This window comes from Asterias amurensis, chromosome 1 (assembly GCF_032118995.1).
Source record: "Asterias amurensis chromosome 1, ASM3211899v1".
Lineage (NCBI taxonomy): Eukaryota > Metazoa > Echinodermata > Asteroidea > Forcipulatida > Asteriidae > Asterias > Asterias amurensis.
In genome coordinates, this window is record NC_092648.1 from 23,992,119 (window position 1) to 24,011,294 (window position 19,176).

Here is a 19,176-nt window from a genome sequence, read left to right on the forward strand (position 1 = left end):
TGGCGGGTAATGGAGGACACTTTAAATTCTTTCGGGTTTTGTAAATTTTGTTTTACAACATGTTGTTGGCTAAAACAGTTACTACATTTGCAAGATTAGTGTCAAGACCACTGTCCTCCAGAAGTTTTTCTGGGATTTGGTTTCAAGAAGGAGATACAGCTTCAATAACGAAGACATTTTCGTCACAAGACGTGCAGAAGTTTGCGGAACTGAGTGAGGACACAAACCCTATTCACGTAAATGATGAGTATGCTGAAACTGCACGGTTCGGGAGGTGTATTGTCCACGGGATTCTGGTAAACGGGTGAGTATCTGCCTGCTGTACTGTCCAGAGTGTCTCTGAATTCATATTGCACAAGCCACCTTGTGACCTTTGGCTCTAAGTAATCAATTGAATAATAAGCATTCATAACAAGCAGTGAACTGTGTTTTTGTTTATTTTTTGGGGTAGGCTTACTAGCCCACCTTGTTGAGCTGTTAATGGCTCCGCTTTTAACATCGGTCTCATCACTGTCACCATTACTATAATGGTGACGGTGATGAGACCGATGTTGTAACGGTGACAGTGATGAGACCGATGTTAAAAGCGGAGCCATTAGCAGCTTAACAAGGTGGGCTAGGCCTAAGCTATTTCTTAAATCTTTGTTTACATTTTGGTCTTACTACTTACTACCCAAGTATTAAAACTAGAAAGTGTGTTGACCAGATGAACAAGTAAGAGTAAAAAACCCATGATGTCACATGGATGTTTTGCAGCGAATATTTTGCAGGAGTTGAATATGTTGCGAATTATTCAGTGTCAATTGTGACGTCAAAATTTGTGTGGTATTGTTCCCATTCGCAGGAAGTATGAACTGACTTTCCTTATCTACTCCTTCTGCAACTGTGCAAGCCCTAGACCCAGTAACTTGGGCGCTGTGTACTCCTTTTCGCTCGACGACTGAGAATGTCAAAATTTCGAAAAAAGGAGTACAGCGCCCCAGTTTCTGGGTCTATGCAAGCCCATTCCCTTGTGCACCTTAAAACTTACACCTGGGTGCATCAATAATGAAATGCAGTCATTTTAGGATGGATCCACAATGCCATCTCAAGATATGAAGGTACAAACAAAATAAACCAGGCTGTTTCGTGTTAAGGTAGCTCTACCTGCAGGAACCACAGGCATTGTAGCTTTAATTTAACATGAAACAGCTGTAGAATTTTGTGTGTACCCTCGACACCATTGATTCCAATGTTGACAATTGGAGGTTAACGGTCAACATTCGACACATCCAGTTGAGTCGGTCCATTATAAAAAATAAATGTGATGCATTCAAGGTAGTTATTCTGAGCAAATAAAAAAAAACATGTGCAACAACTTTTACAAAGGCTTAGTAATTTCAACAGCCAAAGCACTGTAGGGAAGGCTAAAGTAAGACTAAGAGGTACTGTAAGTGGACACACCTATAGGTAGGGGCCTAGTTGGTTAAATCCCATGACCTACCCATAGGGGATGCATCCCAATATAATATGAATGGGCTGGCAGTGTGGGTATAGGGTTCACATTTGCCATAGTAAGTATTTGACCTGATTGACTAGATTGACTAAGTTGCAGGTCCAAAGTTACAGGTCCAGTCTGGTGCACATGTAGCACTAGCTGGAGATTCTGTTCCCTGATAGCGCCCTCTTTTGACTCAACTTCCTTCAGTCAGAACTCTCTGCAAGCATGGAGCATGTTGCAAATCACCTGTCTGGCTAGTTCATTTCAGTGTTGAAAAGCTTTCCTACTTCATTTGAAGTAGGCCCCCCTATTGACTAGTGAAAAAGCTTAATGGAAGGGTGAAATGACAGGCTAACTGCATGGTTCTGCTGGCCATTCACTACAAATATTATGGGCAAACTCTGAGTTACCAGTTTTAGTATTTTCACTGAATTTTCCCTTCTTTTGCAGGTTAATCTCAGCAGTGTTGGGAACCAAACTGCCAGGGCCAGGAACCATCGTCTTATCACAGATGTGTGAATTTCCAGCTCCTTGTAAGTTATTTAGTCCACAAGAAAAATAGCCAGATAGCCTTCATTGTTTCTTCTACAATGCCAACAAAATATGTTTAGCCCGAAAGAATTCCTTTCAAAGTTTCATTCAGACTGAGACTATTGGTGTAACTCATGAAAATAAGTATGTGCTAATATTTTGTTAAAGAGAGATGCAAAAGGAAACTTAAGTTTTAAGTGCCCCCCCCCCTAAAAAATATGTCCCCTTGTGCCCCCTACAAATTTACCCTAGTTACAGTGCTGCTACATCCTTTAAGTGCAAAAAGTTTAGTATTTTATATCAAGTCCAGTCTCAACTTCTAAAGGTTATTGAGACAATAAGAGTATTATTTGCATGAGTGACACAAATATTTAAAAGAAAAAAAAACAAAAAACAAACTGAGGAATGTGGTCAGATCTCCCTCCTGTGTTTCACCATTTACATTCATGCACTAAAAAAAAAGACAAAAATAGAAATAAATCCAGCGGTGCATATATGTGTCCATGTCAATTTCTCAATGTTATACAGAATGGTTTCATTCCTTTTACACAGTGTACATAGATGAGCCTGTCACAGCAAGTGTCACAGTAGTCAATATTGATCGGCGTCTGGTAACCTGCTCTGCTTCATGTATTGCCAATGAACGGAATGAGGTATGCATGTTAATGTAAAATGACAGTTCAAATGGTAGTTCAAGGGTCATTGTGCTGAAAGGGGGTCAATAATTCCCCATATTTGCTTTAAAGGCACTGGACACTATTGGTCATTACTCAAAATAATTGTTAGCAAATAAACTTACTTTGTGAAGATCGATGGGGAACTGTTGATAGTGTTACATTGTGAGAAACGGCTCCCTCTGAGCATAGAGAAAGGAATTTAGTTTCTGAGAAAGAAGTAATTTCTCACTCAAATAATAAAATATTTTAGGCCCGAGGCCTTTTTGAGGCATCTGAAAGCACACAGATTTGTGCAACAACGTTTTTTTATATTTTTTTATTAAACTCTTGCAACTTTGATGGCCAATTGAGTTCAAATTATCACAGATTTGTTATTTTAAGCATTAAGTTTGAACATGCCAAGTGAGAATACTGGTCTTTGAAAATTACCTTAGGTTTCCAGTACCTTTATGAAGTAAAGAGTCAGAATACTGACCCACTAGATAATTGCTACAGAACTGGAGGTCAAATGGCCTGCAGGTGTGTACATACCAAACACACTCAGGGTAGAAATGATGCGACTTCCTTGACCTGTTATTACCTTCTTGGGACGTCATGTGCGAGGTGTCCACATTAAGATAACTTAGTGTCTGTACAACCATGGAGTTGCAACTGGAATTCCATCTTTGAAAGGACGAGGTCATTTTCATTTTGCAAAGGGCACTTCCATTTGAAAATCTTTGTCAATGGGAAACTTTTGATGGGCACCAAGGCTATAGACCAGGGGCAACAGAGGGCGTGGCCTCAGAATCAGCATCCCTGTTTTATCCCTTTTACTTGTCATCAACACGCACCTTTCATTACATCAATTGAATGTCCGATAACAGCCATCATCATGTCACCAGAGCTAATGTATCTTGGTGGTCATTAAGCATTGATATCCCTGATTCTAACATGTCATGATCATTTCAGTGTCATGACCTCACCTGGCCTTCTTTTATAAACCCCCTACCTTTTGAAAACCCTTCTCCACCTTTTGAGACCACCCGAGGGTTGAAATTGGGTGATCATTCTAAGCCCTAATTCACTGATGCCATGATCAATTTGATGTTACCCTACCTACCCTCGTATGGAGAGTGTCCCTCCTTTCTTGTGGCCTGTTCCACCTTTTGAGACCACCCTAAGATTGCTGGTACACGCCATCATGATGTCAGCAGAGGTAACATACTGGGTGGTCACTTTCAACCCCAATCACTCTGATTCACTGTGATATCACAATCAGTGCAGCAAGCTGTGTTAACATCTTACATTTCACATTCCATTTAGAAAAGACAGTGGGAATCTGTTTAAAGTGATGCCAGGGCTATTCAGCAGATCTTTAAAGATATCAATCCATGGTGATTATATGGTTTACCATTTTTTATTTATTTTTTGCTGAGGGATCGTATTGTGAGAGGGGAACACTGTAAACCGTGCACAGCTTGGTTGTAACTTAAAAACAATACTGTGTAATTGTAGCATGGAGAGATATTAACAAGTGCACTCCCAATGAGATGTTCACCAGAACCTAGTATTATTAACTTCATGGGCTGAAAATTTAAGACAATGGGAACGTCTCAGTTTAAGTCACCCATACGTCTGTCTGGCTTACAGTATGTAACTGGCATGACATTCTACCTGCTTTAGTCTGTTTTTTTATTTTTATGCCCTTAGAAAAACAAAACAAAAAACTGTTGTTTAATAGAATAAACAGTTTTTTAATATCTACACCATGTGAACAGGTAAGGTAAGCCCTTATGCTCAAAAAGTCGTTCCTACTTTTTTCCAATAACCAAAAAAAACATGCCTGGTGTAATTAAAAAAAAAAAACATTGTAAGTATTTCTTTTAACATTAACTAGCTCCTTCATGCCATGTGTAGTTTCCCTTTGACTGTTCTGATTGAACTGACCACTGAATTTGTTAATGACAAAGGTCAGAGTGTGATGATTTTGTTCAGTCATGTGACTGTTTTGATGCCCTCCATGTGTTCAGAGCAAATCTTGTTTCAAACACTCCGCTCACAAACTTTGTATTTGACTTGTTAAACAGCCAATAAAGGATGATCTCAAATATATAGATATTACAGTTCTCTTACAGCTGCAGTCCATCCAGGAAACATCAAAAATATAACGAGTCTCTTACCTCACGTTAAACATGGTAAAAATGGGTTTTTCTCCAGAACCAATTTCTGAAAAACGTGGGGTCAAACAAACCCGCGTGACAAAGGAATCGTGACGTCAGTGGCGGCTATTTGGTGTGGAAATGCCTGAGCTGGAGAACTGTGTTCAAAACCAATAGGGGAAATTCGTCACTGGCGTCCAGGGTCATTATAATAGATAAGCCGTTTTTGACTCTTGGCTGAAAAAGCCCCGCGGCCGGGTGCATTTTTGACTCAAGTTATTTATTACTAAATGCAAATTTTGAAAGTAAAATAGTTATTAACCGGTATCTGCGATGTCTATTTAGCCATAAAAAGGTAATAGTTGACATATTGAGATCATCCTTTATTGGCTCTTTAACGTTTTAAATCAATTGTACTAACAGTTGATATTCTCGTGTATACGTGCAGACTCATAGACGACATTGGTAATTTTCAAACACCAGTATCCATATTTTATGTGACCCCAACATTAACATGCAATAACAAACATGCAAAAGTTCAAGCTTAATTATGGAGTCATAATTAAGAAAATGTTAAAATAAAACCTGATTTGTTTATTGTTTTCACCGTTTTCAAACAGCTTCTTGTTTGGACAAAATTAACTGTTTCAGTCATTTCTCAAAAACTAAAGCATATCAGGCAAAACTATGTAAATGGTAGTTTTCCACCATGCCAATCTTATCTTTATACATTATTTCAAAATTTACCAATTTGTGCAAACTCTTTAAACCACTCTTTTTTATTTAACTTGTATCTTTTACATTTCCAAACAGAATGTGTTAACTGGATCAGTAAGGCTTCTTGTTCCAAGGAGAAAACCAAGTATACCTCCTCGACAATAGAGGTAATAATTTTTTGACATGTTATTTTAATCAATCCATGTCTAGTCGTGGCTCGAATTAAAAAAAACCCCCTAATATTAGTCGTCAATGACAAATTCATCTTTACAAGCTTGATTGGTACTTTTTTTTCTGTATTTTGTTGGCCCTCAGAAATATCAGTAAATTTGTTATTAAAGGCAGTGGACACTATTGGTATTTTTCAAAGACCAGTCTTCTCACTTGGTGTATCTCAACATGTGCAGAAAATACCAAACCTGTGAAAATTTGAGCTCAATCGGTCATCGAAGTTGCGAGATAATGAAAGAAAAAAACACCTTGTCACACGAAGTTGTGTGCTTTCACATGCTTGATTTCGAGACCTCAATTTCTAAATCTGAGGTCTCGAAATCAAATTCGTGGAAAATTCCTTCTTTCTCGAAAACTACGTTACTTCAGAGGGAGCCTTTTCTCACAAGGTTGTGTACTACCAACCTCTCCCCATTACTTGTGACGAAGTAAGGTTTTATGCTAATAATTCTTTTGAGTAATTACCAATAGTGTCCACTGCCTTTAAACAGCCCGAAAATTCTTTATATGAAGCATTTACCAGATGCAGGGCTCAAAAAGTAATTTTAGCATCGGGCCAGTAAAGTTATGACCATACAAGTTAGGCAGTCTTTTTTCTTCTTCAAATGAATAGTAATACCTAAATGTGTAATATCTTGAAAATAATATTTCAAAGATGTTCAAATGCTGACTTTGAGATAAATATCATTCAACTGAGTATCAAAGTCTACTGTTTATATTTTCTTCTAAGCAAGGCAATCCAGATGATAATATAAAAATAAAAGAACAGATTAACACTATCAAGAAATGATTTTGAATAACACAAGGCCAATAAATATACAAACACAATATGCAGGAAAACGATTGGGACTCTAATAGAAACATAAGTACACCATAACAAATATACATAGCTTCATGCCGTACCAAATCCACCATTCGACTTGGTACATCCAAAATGAAGCGACATCGAAAATTACAAGTTGATATTATTGGATAATGGATGCTTTTGTAACCATCAACACAAGGCTGTCATACCAATGTCTACAATAGTGTCTTAAAATGTATACCAATGTTCTGTGCTGGCAGTCTCAAGTATCACAAATTATACGCCTGGTTTGCAAAAATCTGCCCTTTTCATAAAACATGTACAAGTACATTCACATTTTGTTCCAATGAAGAACGTCTACTACTTTTTGTTGCAGGACAATTGATTTTATCGATTCTTGTTTAATTTTAAAGAGTGATGATATGACCCCTGCACTTTTGTTAAACACAGGGTGATACCTTGGTTATATTTTTGGTTCATCTCGTAATAAATATAATATACATTTAAGCTGATATCCCTGAGATAAATAGCCAATCATTAAGAAGAATATCACTACATAAGACCAAGTTACTATTTGTTTTTGTTAAACTGAGATTATGGGCTAATTACTTAGTTTAGACACAGGGGTTGCTGTATCCGCTCCGTTGCACAACCGTTGATGGCGCCCTGCTGATTCTAGAAACTGTTATTTTCTTCATTCAAATTGTCATACGTATTCTTTGCTCCGTAATAAGGATGATTTGTTTGACTCGGGCCACTATACCAGACCATCACACTCGGTTAAAAGTAATGGTGTTTAAGGTACAACCAAGTATGATTTTGAGTCATGTTGACGTAATGGAAAAGTTACATTCTTTCTTCACTGTTGTTAGTCATTTTGACCGCGTGTTTCGAAAAGGACTGGTTGTTGAATATGAATTATAAAACGTTCCCTTCCACGCAGAACGAAAAGTGGTCGTAGTTCAAGCGTCATGGTAATTAACGCTCCTGGTTTGGTCAACTTCTTCACCCCAAATGACCAAATTGTGGGACAGATACCCTCGGAGAAATGAAATATGTTAAGGAATTGTGCCTTTGAATTGTACAAGCTTGGATGTTGCCACGCAGTCAGAGTATGTAATAAGAAAGATATTCGGCTAATCGCCAACGCACATTGGAATTCTGAAATCTTGTCGGTAGAATCAGGCAGTTTTCAAAATGCTCACAGTAGCATGCCATTGCTTGACTTATATATACATGTATTTTCCAAAAGACAAATATGCGATCATACTATCTAGATTCTTTTCTTTCCCATAACATACTCGTGACTGTGTGCCGAATTCCATGTTAATATCATCAACGGCACAATCCCATCACCTGCCTGTCGTACTAAATAGAGATTTTGTTGATGTTCACATTGATGTGAGACTGTTTTTTGGCGTTACCTTATTACGCAAGTTCCATAAATGCCATGCCACAACCCATCCGACGCCGAGCAAATTTTACCGCCAAAAAGAAGGGGCTTCAATGCACACGGAAAAAAAGTCAAATAGTGTTATAAGGTTTTGTTATCTTTAAACGTTTACTACAAACAAAAATTGTTTATAAATATTTACAGCCCGTCCTTTGTGTGTTATTTTTGTACATTCAACCTGTGTTACTTTTATTGCATCGTTTTACTATGGTCCAAATGTCATTGCCCTCTCTCGCCTCAATAGCGGTCGTCGCACTTGGTATCCTCACGATGTCCGTATGGTCATCCAAAAAAAGACAGTCAAGACAACAGCAGTGGTGCCCCCAGGGCCATTATCAAGGCAAGTAATGCCTTGCACCCGAGTAGCGTTGACTGATCGGCATACTAGCCCACGGGTTACCGTCATTGCTACGGCAGGCTGCCCCCTCGGGCAGCCCAGGATGGACCATTGCGGACTTTCACCCCAGTGTTATTGTCATGTCATCAGTAATTCTTCGCCTCTTGAAATAGCTGGTAGAAATCGGCTTGGATGGGATTCTCCTTGCATTCCCACATGTTATTCGGGTGCCTGACTTTGTTATATTTGGTCCAGTCCCCTTTACAGATGATCCACGGCATGACGTCGATTTTGTAGTGGAGCTCAGGTGAGATCTCGGCGCTGATGAGTTGTGGGGTACCAGCGCCAGGCCCGCGTGTGATCAACTTCTGGTTGTCATCATAGCAACACTGCTGTGAGGCAAGGCTGGTACTCGGTGGGGAGAGGGTGGAGATGATGCAGTACTCTGCCGTGGGTTTATAGACGGGGAGTTTGGCCTCGTCGCCGCTAGCGTCCTTCCAGTGAAACATTTGCCGCTTTTGCAGATCCCAGATGGCGTTATTCTGACGGATGTTTGTTGGGTAGGAGCACGGACAGTTTGGCAGGTCTTGAAGCCGAGCTAAGTACGAGAGGAGAGTCTCACTCCGACATCCCATCCATTCCTCACAGCTGTCAACATCTTGAGAAAATAGGAAAACAATTTCATTTGTATTTGTTCTTTTGGTTGAACTGGCACAATCAAACATGTGATTATCATTAATTAATGGAGTCAGGTTTCTTGGCATAAAGTTGGTACTGAATCGCTAACCCCTGAGGGAAATGTCCGTCCGAAATCCCGTGTTTGCGTTTATACCGTGGCCTTTGAGCAGTGTCCTGTTTTCTCAAAAACTTTCGCATCCGTTATCTATGAATTATATATAGGTTACCAACCCATTTTGTGAAACTTTTCAACAAAGGAGGTAAACGTTTCGCACGAATTACGCGACCGAATTCTGCACGAGCTTTTAAACAAAATTTCGAACACATTTAACAAAACATACCAACACATATTTGTGATTTAGAAAACAAATTTTTTCACCGGGCCATCAATGAATTAAGACTGCTCGATACATTTTTGAAAACTCACCGAAATTTTCTGGTGTTAAAACCATGTCGAGATACTCCTCGTTGAGGGCAGTAAGCTGGGGCGGGTCTTCGGTAACTATCTCGGTGGGTATCGCACTCTTACCAGGACCTGTTTCGAATGAAAACCTTGTCATTATGCTTGTTTATGCACGTACTAAGTGTTATAATTTTCTTCAAAGAATGTAAACATGAAGCACGAGATCTTCTAGAGGTTTTGAAAATACGTTTGAGACAAAAGATAGTTGTTTCACAGGGGTCACTCATTTGTCTTAAAAAGGGCGACACAATGAAAGACTTTTCAGACGATAGCGGGCGTCCCATTCACCAGTCATTATCTATTGTTTTCGGCATTGCCATCCATATAGACCTTTCCATTGTTGATAAACTAAATGCACTCCCGTGGAATGGCCGGCCGAATGTTAACAAAACCATCAATCATGTTTAAAAAAATGTGACCACATTCCACATTTTCTGGAAAGATTCACTAGCTCGATATTTCTTTTGATTTGTTGATTTGTTTCCATCAAATTCAACTAATTAGTAGGCTAAAAAAATAGTTTTGTCCAATTCGTACAATCTATGTCTACTTTGATTTGCAATCATAGCTTTCCATAGTGTTTCAACCTCGGTTGGCAAAAACTTGGGCTATGATGTTGCAATAGAAATGTCTTTATATATATATCTAAATAGTTATAATTAAACTATTCTGTGACGTCACTCTGTTGTTGAAAGTGTGGATTACTTTTTCGAATCTACACTTAACTGTAGATTCGTTACGAATCTACAGTTAAGTGTAGATTCGTAACATAATCTACAGTTGAATAGATTTATTACAATTTGTGACGTACGTGGGCATGATTGTTGGTTACAATCCCTTGACTCTGTAGCGGTACAGGAGAATCCACAGGAGCGAGACCTCTCCGATCTACCGCCCCCACATGACGCAGAGCAGGTAGTCCAGCCGGTCCATGTGCCTTGTTTCTCCTCGTTTTCTGTCAATAAGAATAGAACATACGTGTTACTCATTGTACACTACCGCCGAGTTCTGTGAACAAATCCCTCATGTATATTGCTCGGGTGGGATTCGAACCCACGACATTTGCAATTCTACAGCAGTGTCTTACCAACTAAACACAAATTATTCTTCTTTATGCCATATGCAATTTTAACATCTATTAAAGACACTGGACACCATTGGTAATTGTCAAAGACCAATCTTCTCACTTGGTGTATCTCAACATATACATTAAAAAAATGTGAAAAGTTGAGCTCAATTGGTCGTCGAAGTTGCGAGATATTTATGAATGAAAAAACACCCTTGTCACACGTAGTTGCGTGCTTTTAGGTGCTTGATTTCAAGACCTCAAATTCTAAATCTGAGGTCTCGAAATCAAATTTGTGGAAAATTACATATTTCACGAAAACTACATTACTTCTGAGGGAGCCTTTTCTCACAATGTTTTATACTATCAACAGCTCCCCATTACTCGTTTCCAAGTAAGGTTTTATTTGGTTAAACATAATGTGAGAATAATGTTTTATATAATCATCATTGAGTTAACAATAAAATGAAATAAACGATTAATGAACATGCTGCGTTCTACGAATGAATGTCCTCCATTATTGTCACGCGTGGTTGGTGTCTAGAACAATTATCTCCCTCAAAGTGGTTTGGATTTCCCTCTCCCGTAGTGCGTGGTCATTTTTATGTCATGTCAAGAGCAAGGAGATCGGGGGGGGGGGGTGAAGTAAATTACGAAAAACTTAAAAAAATTGTGCGTATTGCCTTAACGTTTCGCACGAGTTTGCAATAATTTATTTAAACAAAAACACGTTGAAATAGCCCGGATGTACAAACAAAACATGTACGCGCCGAGATACGACGTTTCTGCACGGAACATTTTATTATTACGATGTGTATGTAAAACGAAAAATCGCGATCCTAAGAGTCTATAATTATTCATAAGTGTACTATGTTGCCTTTCTGGTCAGATGAAATAACTGCTGGATATTGTCTGTAGGCTTATTGCTTATAACACACATCTTGCTATTCATAGAAATTATTAATGTGCCATGTTTTTTACCAAGGTGTATACGACTCTAAAAAAATCCAACAGCGCCGGCCTTGGCTTTAGCACCTCGAGCAGCCGACAGCTGAGTTTTGTCAAATTGTGGAATTATTGGTGATCAGTCAGCGCATTCCATAACGCCCGCTTATCGTGAAAAGACTTGACAGCAACCTTGGTACAGGCCCTGGCTTGGTCCCTGGTCGGGTGGGAGGCCTATTACCCACTGTTAGTCCTCTCAGTAGGGTGACGTTATATAGGATCATGTTAGGATGTACTCTTGCCCAGCAATGCTCACCGGAAACATGAGGGGTTGTGGTAACAAACTCTGGCTTATCTTTAGACTGTTGCTCAGATAATGATACGAGAAATATTGTTGGGCTGTTTACATGTGGCGATTTTAACCACGATATAGCAGAGTACAATGCTGGCGATTGAGAAATGCCGACTTATGTTCAAGACTTAAACCGCAGAAGCATCAGAAACCCTCTGGTGATTGTCATGAGGAGGAGTGACAATTTGCACATTTTAAACATTAAAGATCCTGCAACCATATTTTCACTCACTGCACTTACTGCTGGTTGTGTGCGTTCGTTGAATGAAGTCAGTGGACGCCATTTTGAAATTCGCATGATAGCATGAACACGTGTTGTGAATGTTTTATTGCAAGTTTTCAAAACTAGTAGGCCGTCCATTTTCATATTGAAAGATTTAAGTGTCATTCTGTTAAGCTTTAGGAGTATAGTAATAGACGTGTTGATGAATGAAAATCCCCTTCCATAATTCACGTCGACTTTCTTTTTTGCGAGTTTCAAAATGGCTGCAGCATCATGCAGCATGTGTGTGACGACTTCACAGTCCCAAACGCTAACACCTGACCGGCTATCCACACATAGATTGCAAAGTCTCCATTTTTTTCTTTAATGTGCTTCACTGTCATTTATTTAACCATTTTGTTTTTTCTTTGTACGGTAAAAAACTAACCTGCTTCAAATCCGTCCCCTGTGGGAACAGGTATCCCGACCAGAAATGGCGCGAATTCAAAAGAACTCCACTCCGGTTCATCCCTGACCGAGTCCTCCACACCTGTCCTTATCGTGGGTCGAGTTGGTCGATCGTTTTTACCTTTACCTTTCCCCCGTCCACCATTGTTGTTAACTTCAAGAGTATCCGTATCGCCTCTCTCTGGGGATAATGGCGCATCATCTCTTAAATCCATAGATATCACGACGCCATCTTGTTTGACGTCATCACCGTTCACCACCTCAATGGTGATTTCTATATTCGGGTTGGGTGTGCCGAAGTTGACCAGTCCCATGGGGGCGTTAGCACCGGTCACGATGTCGGCAAGGCGGTCCAGCTTCTTGGGGTTGCTCTGCGGTGCCGAGGAGGTGTCCTTCTTGCTCCTCTCAACCGAGGGACCAGTGTCTGCTTCCTCGTCGGTGTCACCATCAAAGTAATCATACGTGTAGTAATCATCCCCGTCTATAGGGGAGTCCAAGTCGGTCGGGATGACCTCCTCGTTCCAAAGCTCCTCCCATGTCTTTAAGCTACCACCTCCAACATCTTGTTCTGACGAAGATAAATTCCCTTTCTTGTCTAATTCATCCACCTTCTTGTCTCGCCTCTCAAGTAAGATATCACTTTTGTCATTTCCCTGCACATCCTTCTCTGAGTTTGTTTGTAGTCCGTGCTGTCTCTCTTCCTTGGTTGGTTTGTCACTACTACCCGTTCTCTTCTCATCGTCTTTTAAGATTACCCCATCAGCATCCTTGAGTTGCCCTGGTAACTTCTCATCAGAACCCGTAGCTGGTGATTCCATGGTTGTAATTTCTTTACCTGAAGGAACATTGAGTGCCTGTGGAAAAAGACAAGAACGGGGACGATTTTCAAAGATTTAGCATTGAATGAAAATTTATAAATAAAGTATTATTACTTACTCTACAAAATGGCAAAATGTGCACTTTTATCAATGACATTTTCCATATAATCTTCCAGGCCTGTATGCTTCGTTTAGAAAGGGCAAGAGCACCAAGGCATTTTGTCCTTGGTAATGGGCACTCTATGACGAAATTGTAAATTTCTTTAGGGGCATTTCAAGGCACTAAGGCAATGACCAGGGGGAGGCAATCGCCTTCGTTGCCTCCGTGAAGTATCATGCATGTGACGAATTGACTTAGATTAGCTTAAGATTTCCAACGGAAATCACTGTCTTCACACATTTTATGCAAACACTAATAGCTGCAACTGGGAACCTTCTTGTGTTTGTCTTCAATCTCTGAGGCAACAGCACTCCTTAATGTATATGGGTTTCGTACACACTTTCCAACTTGGGACTGCTATTTTTGTTCTACCCATCCCAGCAGACAAACACAAAGATGAAACAATTTTTAAATATAATATAACTCATTCTCTTATTCGATGATTTATTTAAACAATACTTTAAGTAATGCATTAAATACTTGCACAAGTAAAACGATCAATTGTTACTATTGTTTTTTTAAAAACATTATCTTTGTTATGAAGTAACTATGAAAATAACTTGCGGGTACAACCATGGAGGAATAAATGTATTCCTCCATGGTACAACCATGTATAAGATCTCTTTTGAGGGAGTGTTGGCTCTGTAAAGAACCGGACGGGTTCATTTGTTTAAACATTTCGTTTGAAATTTTGAGACAATACCAAACTTTTGACACAACACTGATGAGCCCTAAGCATAAATTTTCGCGCTAAAATACTTTGATATAGTCCGACGATTCCTGATAATCAGCATATTACGACGTTAATACCACACAACCTATGGTAGGAATCCAGAATACTTACTATACATATCCTATGTAAATACACATCAATAGAATGGTATCTATGTCGGCATCAATCAAGGGGGGTGATAACAAAATTGTTTGTTTGACCGTTTACAGCAGAGTAAACAACCCATGACTGCAATGCACAAACCCAAAATGTTCATGGACTTCTGTAACAATTTATAACTGTCAGTGCTTCATTTCTTTCCTGGACGTGTTTTTTTTACCATGTTTATAGTTAAACTTTGTGCCTCTTTAGCCGAAACATTCGGCCCTGCACCTGTTTGGGGAAATTGTAATGGTCTCTGGAGGGTATAGCAGTGATCCAACTTCTGCTGACAGTTCGCAAACATCCCTCTCCTGCTGCGGGTACACATGTAGATAGATATTCTCCCTCCGCAGTTTCAAAGGAATTGAACAATGGCATGTTGACGGTGAGATCAAACGGGGTGTCCTTTTTTTAATGCCCATATCGATTAACAATCGGTATCTAAACGGGTATGTACCATTCTGGTGATCGCAAACATGAGAAGGCAAAAGGAAAGAAAACAATCTGTGGAGAAATTAGAGTGGCGAAGGTCGGCGAACAGGGCCGACACGCGACCGCGGCGGTACAAACCGGTTTGTGACGCCGACCAGATGCCGTGAGAAGGTCGGCCCGGTCGGTCGGGTCGGTCGCCGAGTGATCACGGAAATCCTCAAGGGATGAAAATGAACACGGAAATTCAAACCATATTTATTATTATTGAGATATATTTATTTGAAGGAAACCATCTGGGCTTGAGGATGAGTCATTGGGAAAATCTGTTCTGGTTATAACTCCACCAATCTCAATCGTATATAACTTTGATGGCATTAAAATAGTGCCTAATGTTTATACAAATTAGGAGACAGCATTAAAATTATACTTTAACTCAACTACAGACCATGAACATCGTAAATCGTAACAAAAAAGTGATGTGTTCCAAAATGTTCCTTAAAAAATCAACAATTAGAGGTTTGGCAAATACATGTAGATTTTAAAGAGAAAAGCACAACTTCAGATTATTTAGTAAAAATGAAGAAGAAAAAACACCAATAGTAACAGATTGAAGGAGCAAAGTCACTGCTTGCCCAACTCATTATGTTGAAACTTACTCTAAAATCTACTCGCTCGCATAGACACGTCGACCAGCCCATTCTAACAGTTTGTCATGATCATGACCCAGCTGAGTTTAATGATGAAGAGACCTACTTTTACAACTGACTTGAAGTCATCCGTAAATTACATTTTCTCCAAACTCTCAATTGACGAAAATTGTGTATGAAAATATCCCCAAGGCTACGCTGGCTTTGTCGACTACAATGCGGAAGTTGTTTTGTTTATTCGCGTTTCAACGTGAAGTACTAGTGTAAATAAAACCACGTTGTGGGGTAAACAAAAAAATTGTGTGATTTTGAAAGAAAAACATTCTGCTGTCATTCAAACGAGAGGAAATGATTAAAGGAACGTTACAGAATTGGTTAGAAAAAAGCTCGTCTAAGATCAAAGATTTACATAAAACTTACACGGTCTTATGATGATATAGAAAACATCCATTGAAATATTTTGTCTGAAAAGTCGTTATTCAATGAGAAACAAATATTTTTTTCCCGTTTCAAGTTTATCGCTCAGTGAGCGTTTTATACATTTTTTTTAATCGATGTCATGCAAAATGTGTAATCGGTTTTTCACTATTTTCTCGTGACCCAGGCGACCGGCCGATCGATCTCAAACTTCAACAGGTTTGTCAGTTTATGTATATGGTGGATTACATAAAGTGCTTACACTGCAAGCAACTGTTTTCAGAAAAAAAACAATTATGTAATGGTCCTTTAAAGCGGTTTGTAGACATTAGATAAGTTTGGGTGTGGGGTGGGGGAGGGGTGAATTCAGTTTACAAGTTCATTTGTCAAAATCAAGAGCACGGACCAACGAGGCACTCAAAACAGATAATTAATAGTTCTTCGCACATATTGTTGATGATTGACATCTCCATTTCCAGATGTCTAAATTTGGAAAAAATGAGGAAGGTGGTATAATGCATTATTATTGCAACAACTTTCAAGCAGGTAAACAAGTTTGACTCTGTGAACAAGAAACATATCTATACCGCATAAACATTTCGTAGTGAAAAATCCGTGCCACACAAGTACAATGAAGGTAAACAAAAAACCGCTGGCAAAAGGAGTTAAACGCTTATTATTTAGAAGGAAAAAACCCGAAACCAAACCAACAAGCCGCGTGAAAACGGAAATAATTCACAAACCATTCACAAAGGCAACTGAATGGAGATTGTGTGGTGATTGTGTAGATCAGCGCAAGGGATCAGTGAGTCCCTGCAAATCGTTATTCGAAACCATCTGGCTCATTCTATTTTGTATTTTGTGGAAGTTGCCAATCATAAAAACCGTAAAAGCATGCCACTGGTGGAAGCTGAAAAAGAGGGGGAATAATACAACGGAAGAGTAAAAGTAGAAAGATGACTGTTGATAGGCATGTTACTTCAAACGAAGGCAACGAAGGCGATTGCCTCCATGCCCCCTGTGGTGCTCCTGTAGAAATTTACAATTGTCCCCATGTGCCCTATGCCTTTACCAAGGAGAAAATGCCTTGGTGCCCTGCCCTTTCAAAAAACGAAGCATATCCATCAAGGGCTACTATGTTGATTTGCGTTTGGATTGGGACAGGCTATATCAGACAGTGAATCAGGATTTCAGGTAGTAAATTCCAATAGACTCTTTAAGAAGGGTGCCATTTGGCACCCCTCATAGCCAAACTGACTTTATGGTATGCCTTTTTGTATTCAGTATAAGGCAGAAAGAAGGAAGCTTGATTGGTATCACAGACTAGCTGTGTGGATGAGGAAAGCCAACATGATGCGAACGAGCAGAGAAACGTGTCGTACGTGCGGGAGGCCTCACTGTATTCTGTAATGATTTGATCTTGAAGGTGTCTTGTCCCGTGGAGGAAGGATACTTTCTTCAATTCGTGTTCCTTCCCGTTTCCACAACTTTCCGGGAAAGAAGAGGAAACTTTACTCTATTCTCTGTTTGGATCGATAATCAGAGTCTGCAATAATGTAGTTCACGCGAATTTATAATTAGTGTAATGATTGATTTGGCGATTTTTGTTTTAAAAATTTAAGGTTGAGTGAATCTTGGAGGTACAAAAGAAAGTTGGGGTGAAGTTAGAGCTTTACACAAAACTTAGTTTAGTGGACAGTGATGCCCTAGTATTTTTCTTATTACAATAAATATGTTGTCCCTGATAAATAAACGATTATAGAAGAGCTCAGGAGGGTCAGCTATGGTTTCCCCCAAACCTTATCTTACCATTGAGGCGATCTTTAAAGCAAGAATAACTTGAGCTTACGTTTTCATTGAGTTGAAGATTGGAAGATTGCATGCATCGTAATCTTGGGGGTCCTCTTTGAGCTAAACAGTGACCCTGCATGATGTTTCAATTGTGTGCAAAGGCACAATATTGAAGTTTATCTTTTATGGTCTTTTGTTCACAATGGCCGGGATGTGTAATAAACTTAAAGTTTCTTACTAATCAGTGATTGTTATAACATAACTCTATGTTGTAAATAGTCAACATCTCTATATAAACAAATTCTGACACTCAAATTTCACAATCCGTGTATCTCAGGCCGGTTATACTCAGTTCAGAAGAACTTTTTAAGCAGTCTTGATTTAAATGTGACACAATATAATTGGGTATTATATTTACCTTTATATGTGATGTAAACATCGACAGAGAAATTATACAAACGATGACCCGTAGTTCCCAACTCGCCACATACCGCCAAATGTTTCTGTTCGGAGATAAAATAGTACAAAATCCTGCTGGCTTATCGCCGTACAAAGTCGTCAGTCGTGCCATGATTGCGACATGCGAGCCTATGCCGTCCGAGCGTTACATCAAACGCCACACTCGGCGGTCTTCTCAACGGGTTTAGTGGACTGATCACTCGGCGGTCGGTAAATCCACGGTTTTCGCTTGATGGTTTACAACTTGAATTCGATGTATAACTTGGCGAAAAGGGCTTACTCCATGTTTGTCTAACTTGTCGCTTGTATGTTCACAATAACTTATGATGTTGATGTTCCTCGGGACAGATTGGATAAAATGAACTTGTGAGAGCAAGAAGTGTATCGCTGCCGTTGGCGTTTGCTCAAACACTTGCTCTGATGGTGCTGACCACTTGTGCCGTCACATACAGCCCGTGCGTGTAGCCAGTGTTTTACCAAGCGAGACCGTTGCGTCTATCCTCATGGGACACGCACGGGGAAGATTTCCCCGCAATAATGTGAACGGCCTGTAGCTCTCGACACGCTGCGACCCCGAATTGATAGCTTCAATTTACTTATCTATAGTTGTAAATATTTACACGTTTTCTCATTTTTATCTCACGAGTTGTTTCTGCTGAAGTGATCCCTTGGTGATTATCTTTGAGAATTGTCGTTAAAGTTGAGTGCACTGGGGATAAATGTCCTCGATCATCATAAAATATTTTTTTATCGGCTGCAATTTACGGTCGTCAGTCATCGGTAATTTTCAATTTACGGCGATTACAAAAGAAGCTGTTGAGCAATAATGGGTTGGCACTCTGGCAGTCAAGTGTACTCTCTGCTCGCATCCGGGGGGCTGTGGTGGTTGGAGTGACGCCATAAGTTACGAGGCACCATGATAGCTCCGTAGAAACACCCAATGGTTCTGCTGACTAATGGATGCTCGTTTTTTCTTTAATAAGGCTGTTACTGTTCTCCCCCTATAGGTTTCGATTTCGTAGAAATCTTCAA

General features: G+C 39.6%; 2 protein-coding genes across 4 annotated transcripts in view; one reads left to right on the plus strand and one right to left on the minus strand.

The window, feature by feature from the left end:
* The window catches only part of LOC139954583 (hydroxyacyl-thioester dehydratase type 2, mitochondrial-like), a 49,855-nt gene continuing 30,679 nt past the window's right edge, over nt 1-19,176 (plus strand). For 2 of the 3 annotated variants that reach the window (XM_071954472.1, XM_071954456.1), the window contains exons 1-4: nt 1-304; nt 1,931-2,013; nt 2,564-2,664; nt 5,643-5,713. In XM_071954472.1, coding sequence (XP_071810573.1) covers nt 60-304; nt 1,931-2,013; nt 2,564-2,664; nt 5,643-5,711 — 498 coding nt within the window. In that variant the 5' untranslated portion in view covers nt 1-59 and the 3' untranslated portion in view covers nt 5,712-5,713. Of the gene's footprint in view, nt 305-1,930; nt 2,014-2,563; nt 2,665-5,642; nt 5,714-8,627; nt 8,755-19,176 lie in introns of those variants that run through there. The other variant, XM_071954465.1, reaches the window with a different exon arrangement.
* Nucleotides 5,296-18,703, minus strand: LOC139954575 (isthmin-like). The gene is made up of 5 exons (XM_071954443.1): nt 18,104-18,703; nt 12,527-13,400; nt 10,325-10,468; nt 9,478-9,585; nt 5,296-9,030 (listed from the first exon to the last, which is right to left on the minus strand). The coding sequence occupies exons 1-5, from the start codon at nt 18,254-18,256 to the stop codon at nt 8,519-8,521; spliced, it is 1,791 nt and encodes a 596-aa protein (XP_071810544.1). The 5' UTR covers nt 18,257-18,703; the 3' UTR covers nt 5,296-8,518.

What these genes read in the sequence shown, in the direction of transcription:
- LOC139954575 (XM_071954443.1), bottom strand. Translation starts at nt 18,256, where the DNA reads ATGGCACGACTGACGACTTTGTACGGCGATAAGCCAGCAGGATTTTGT. An exon ending in TGTTTACATCACATATAAAG is followed by an intron (nt 13,401 to 18,103) that starts GTAAATATAATA and finishes CTTTTTCCACAG; the next exon opens with GCACTCAATGTTCCTTCAGG. An exon ending in AGGGGACGGATTTGAAGCAG is followed by an intron (nt 10,469 to 12,526) that starts GTTAGTTTTTTA and finishes TCTTATTGACAG; the next exon opens with AAAACGAGGAGAAACAAGGC.